This window comes from Arachis stenosperma, chromosome 9 (genome assembly GCF_014773155.1).
Source record: "Arachis stenosperma cultivar V10309 chromosome 9, arast.V10309.gnm1.PFL2, whole genome shotgun sequence".
NCBI classification, from domain to species: Eukaryota; Viridiplantae; Streptophyta; class Magnoliopsida; order Fabales; family Fabaceae; genus Arachis; species Arachis stenosperma.
Genome location: NC_080385.1, coordinates 14,645,644 through 14,651,273, shown reverse-complemented (window position 1 = coordinate 14,651,273; position 5,630 = coordinate 14,645,644). Strand labels below are relative to the sequence as shown.

The 5,630-nt window shown below is 34.5% G+C and overlaps 1 protein-coding gene across 1 annotated transcript; it reads left to right on the top strand.

Annotated features, from left to right (window-relative positions):
• Positions 1-409: 409 nt before the first annotated feature.
• Positions 410-5,016, top strand: LOC130951619 (peptidyl-prolyl cis-trans isomerase FKBP62-like). Its single transcript, XM_057880316.1, has 13 exons — positions 410-724; positions 916-1,002; positions 1,287-1,547; positions 1,631-1,705; positions 1,788-1,868; positions 1,993-2,187; positions 2,287-2,379; positions 2,455-2,630; positions 3,361-3,483; positions 3,576-3,722; positions 3,802-3,929; positions 4,546-4,651; positions 4,761-5,016. Exons 1-13 carry the CDS (start codon positions 520-522, stop codon positions 4,809-4,811), a joined length of 1,728 nt encoding a protein of 575 aa, XP_057736299.1. The 5' UTR covers positions 410-519; the 3' UTR covers positions 4,812-5,016.
• The last annotated feature ends 614 nt before the right edge of the window (positions 5,017-5,630 follow it).

Here is a 5,630-nt window from a genome sequence, read left to right as displayed (position 1 = left end):
ATAGACCTTTAAAGTCACTCAACTAACGAAACGACACACACCTTCGTGCCCTACTTCCAAAACACGGCGTTTAGCATTATTCATAATAGAGACTAATTCGTCTTGATTGAGCATGTGGCACTTAACGGCTGACTCATCACTTAAACGTGACACATTGGACTCTACCGTTAAAATTTTACGAAAAAAATTAATAAAAAGACTAAAATAATGAACATTTACAAAATTTAGAGACTAATTACCTAATTAAATTTTATTTGAGACCAAAACCTCCACTTCAAAATTTTTTGGAGACCAATTTGAATAAATACTCCTTACTGATTAAGTAGCATGGGTGAATAATAAATGTCATAGCTTTTTCTAAGTAGACTTTCCCATAGAAGTCTCTGGAACAATCCCAACGGATCCTTCGCTCACTTCGTTTTTTTTTTTTTTTGGTGACTTCGCTCACTTCGTTTTAAAAACCCTCTCTTCGCTCTCACTTCTCCACTTACGTGATCTTTCTGAGCACATTGCACTGACATGGATGAAGATCTCGACTTGCCGATGGCGGAGCCTATGAACGACGACTTCGACTTCGCCGGCGGCGGCGGCGTCGGAATGGACGACGATTTCCCCGTTCTCAAGGTCGGAGAGGAGAAGGAAATTGGCAAGCTTGGATTGAAGAAGAAGCTCCTCAAAGAAGGTGAAGGATGGGAGAATCCTGAAGCCGGTGATGAAGTCCAAGGTATAAATATCTCTCTCTTTCACTTTCTTCCTTTTTCGTTTGCTTCGATTGGATTTGTTCTCGGTTACATTGTTTTCTTGAGTGAACATCAAATTCATTTTTGAAATAATCATAATAATAATAATAATAGTATTTCGTTTATAAAATTTACTTATTATTGTTGTTTGGTTTATTTATTTATTTATTGGCAGTTCACTATACCGGGACTCTGCTTGATGGCACCAAGTTTGATTCCAGCAGAGATAGGGGAGCCCCTTTCACGTTCACACTTGGACAAGGTGAGTGATGTGCTTGCTTTAATCTTTGTTGATTTTGTTAGGATTTTTGATGTTGTCATTGAAAGCTTTGAATTTGGAAGAGTGACTGCTTGATTGGTTTATGAACTGATTTAGCTGTTAGCAATGCAGGATTGTTTGATGGATTTTGTGTTGTTTTGATTGTTAATTTGAAATCAACTTTGTGCAGCTGATACTACTAAAGTGCACCAAATAGATGCACATTTATGAGATGCACCTCTAGTCATCATTTAATATATTTCTAAGTGACACTTTCAAATATGTAGGGCAAGTAATTAAAGGATGGGATGAAGGTATTAGAAGCATGAAGAAAGGTGAAAATGCCCTTTTCACCATCCCACCTGAGCTAGCTTATGGTGAATCCGGTTCTCCTCCCACAATTCCGCCCAAAGCAACTCTTCAATTTGATGTTGAGCTGTTGTCTTGGACCAGTGTGAAGGACATATGTAAGGATGGTGGTTTGTTTAAGAAGATACTTGTTGAGGGAGAGAAATGGGAGAACCCTAAGGATCCTGATGAAGTTCTGGGTATGCATATTTCTCATATTTGATTTCTCCGTTTGTTCGTCGACATCTGTACCTTACTATGTGTTGCCCTCTTGGTGCCACAGTTAATTATGAGGCACGCCTTGAAGATGGAACACTTGTAAAGAAATCTGATGGGGTAGAGTTCACAGTAGAAGACGGTAAGTGTGGCACACATCTTTGTTATCTCAATTTATACTTATGCTTGTGTTGTATCTTATGTTAGTCGTTACTTTATGATAGGTCACTTTTGCCCTGCATTGTCAAAGGCCATCAAAACAATGAAGAAGGGACAAAAAGTAATTTTGACTGTAAAGCCACAATGTGAGTTGTCAATGATTTGGTGATTTTTTATTGTGTGTTTTGGCAAAAGATATGAATGCTATTTTGTTCATAACTTCATTTCATTTTAGATCAATTATTAATTCATTTCTTATTGGGTTATTAGATGGATTTGGCGAGAAGGGTAGGCCAGCCCATGGTGATGAAGGTGCTGTTCCACCAAATGCAACATTGCTGATTACTCTTGAGTTAGTCTCTTGGAAGACAGTGACCAATGTAACTGATGACAAGAAGGTCATGAAAAAGATCCTTACTGAAGGAGAAGGATATGAGCGTCCCAATGAGGGATCCATTGTGAAATGTGAATTCTTATTGACATAGTGAATGGTGATTTTTAATTTATCAATTGATTTATTGCATTGATTCTGATAGATTCTCTCCTCATGTTGTATCTTCTCAGTGAAACTTACTGGTAAGCTGCACGATGGCACTATTTTTGTGAAGAAGGGCCATGATGGTGAAGGGGAACTACTTGAATTCAAAACAGATGAGGGTAATAGAAATTCCTCAATGTAACTCCAAATATACTTTTATGCCTAGAGAAGTGAATATTTGATGTGTTCAACAGAGCAAGTAATTGAGGGGCTTGATAAGGCTATGTTGACGATGAAGAAGGGCGAGGTAGCACTGTTGACTATTGCTCCTGAGTATGCGTTTGGTTCATCAGAATCCAAGCAAGAATTGGCAGTTGTTCCACCTGACTCCACTGTGTATTATGAGGTTGAATTAGTATCTTTTGTGAAGGTATGCCGAAAACTGAGACTTATAAAATCTATTAAGATTTGGTCATATTTGTGTTACCATTTCAGTGGAAGAAATTTTATTTTTGTAAAGTAAGACTTGCCAATAATTTAAAAATTGGGTTGAATTGATTGGTTGAACTGTTCAGAACGTGGGCCATGTTTTTAGTTTGAAAATTTTCCAGTTCAATGACAAGTCAATCACAGGTTCTTAGTACAAATCCAAATTGAGATCTTGTGATTTAATACCCACTTTGGTTTTTAAAACGTTCATATTAAGCATGCAACTGCTGTTGGACATAATTCCAAAGAAAGTACTGATGAGTGAGAATCTGAAAAAAAAGCATAATAAAACTGCAATTTCTTATATTACCTGCAAATTCTAAATTTGATATGCTTCTCCTTTTATGCTTGTTTTTATTCCTATATACCAGTTACTTGTTAATTAGAACCATCTCTTATATACTACTCAATTTTCGTCAAGCCTTACCAATTGAGTGTAAAAGATTAATTGGATTTCTCTACTCATTCTTAAATCTGTTTTGCATATTCTTCCTAAAACATAGGAGCAGTCAAATATACAGTAACTTTGAGGAAATCTGTCCAGAGAATTGCTGCTCTTGGCACAAAAGGCAAAAAAAGAATAATGGCATACCATTTTACTATCCCGTTTTACCCATTCATTGTATCTATTCATATACCCACCTTGAAACAATCTTCATGATTTCTTATAGGATAAGGAATCTTGGGACATGGAAACTCCAGAGAAAATTGAAGCTGCTGGTAAGAAGAAAGAAGAAGGGAATGCACTGTTTAGAGCTGGTAAATATGCAAAAGCTTCTAAAAGATATGAGAAGGTAATCATGCACGCACATATACAGGAATATACACCTATATTCAATTTGTTTCATTGTAATTTGAGGCTATTAATATTAAAACCTTTTTGCAGGCTATTAAGTTCATAGAATATGATACCAACTTCAGCATTGAAGAGAAGAAGCGTGCCAAGGACTTGAAGATTGCTTGCAATTTGAATGATGCAGCTTGCAAGTTGAAGTTGAAAGATTATAAACAAGCAGAGAAATTGTGTACGAAGGTATGGCTCTCGTATCACATCTTGTATAGTATCGACCCTTGCATAATAAACAACAACTTTTTTTTATGCGGACATTCAGGTTTTGGACCTTGAGAGCACAAATGTGAAAGCACTCTATAGAAGAGCACAAGCATATATCCAGTTAGCTGACTTGGATTTGGCAGAATTTGATATCAAGAAAGCACTTGAGATTGACCCTAATAACAGGTATATTTTCTGATTGCAATTTACTTCGATTTAATCTCACCTCTATGTGACTAGACAGTTGGCATCCATTTGGTATAATGCTCCATTTTTGTAGAGGAATTTCCCTTTTCCGCTGATATGTTAAGACATAGAAAGCTATGATTTTGCTCTTATCCTATATCTTGTGTTATTCATTTCTCCATATTGATGAATCTTTTCTTTTAAGGTGCATGCTATAGTGAAGGGGAAAAATGGTGAAGAGATGAAGATTTACTTCTCTCATAGATAGTTAGATACTTGTTTAGGAAAATGTGTCATTTTATTGTTATTAATTTTTAAAAATAAATTTATACACTTCTCTTCACACAAAAATTTCTTTATCATAGAATTATCCTTCTTTTAACCCCCCCCCCCCCTCTCCCCAAACAAAAAGGTCATAGAGATGGTCCTGCAAAAATGGGCTAGACACCACTTGCTTTCTCTCCTCTCTCTCTCTCTCTCTCTCTCTCTCTCTCTCTCTCTCTATATATATATATATATATATATGAAAGTGGTGTCTTATATTGTGTTATTTTATAGATATCATATATGGATGTATAAATAATCAATATAACTCGTTCTGATGAATATAAACCAGGGATGTTAAGCTAGAGTACAGGATTTTGAAGGAAAAGATGAAGGAGTACAACAAAAAAGAGGCAAAATTTTATGGAAATATGTTCAGCAAAATGACCAAGTTAGACGTGAGTATTCTATCAATCTATCACCTCTTTCTCTATCTGTTGTTAAGCACAAGGGTTTGTTTTGGTGTTCCTGATTTGTGTATTAATGTTCCATTTGTTTAACCTGCAGAAACCTGCCTCCACGGATTCAAAACCCATGAGCATTGACAACAAGGCATAAAATGAACAAGAAAATACACGATGGAAATTCATCTAGTTCCTGGGTCCGGCTTTCTTTGGTTTCGTTCTTATTAGTGTCGCTTTGGTCAACGTTTTAATTTTGTTGGCAATGTTAACAGGGACAAATTGTTTATTCTAATAGAACAGCGGAAAGAAATTTGTCTTCGTGAAGTTATAAAATTTATGTTGTCTTTGGTGATTGGTCATATAGATGTTAGTTATTTGGATTTTTTTTTCATTTAAATAAAAATTTGTTATTTACGTTTTTACACGAGCTAGGGAAATATTTTCAAATAAGTCCCAAGGCTGCGAAACATCAACAAATTTTACAAGTTAATTCATTAATTTGAAAATATAAATAATAAAAAAGTACTTTTAGATTAGATTTAAATAAAATATAAAATAAAATGGATGAGAATAGAAATAGAAATTTAAATTGAATGTTTTAGTTTAAATTTAGGAAACATTATATTTTGGGCAATTCAGTTAAATAAAATATTTAGAGATTAATTTTATCAGAATATATACTTTCTAAATTACAAAATGCAAATGTAATTTTTCACAAATTTATAGAAATTGCTACTCTGAAATATATATCGTTATGTTCCTATTTTTTTTATTATATATGCCAGTTTTTTTCATTAAATATGCTTGATATGCTGTTCACTAGATCTCTATTCCGATACTGAAATATAACCGGAATAACTTGTACATTGTTTTACGTAAACTGCAGTTGTCAATAGCAATTTACGTATTTTTTTTAATTTGTTACTGGTTTTTATAAAATTGTGAAAGTTGTATTTGCGTCTTGTGGTTTAAA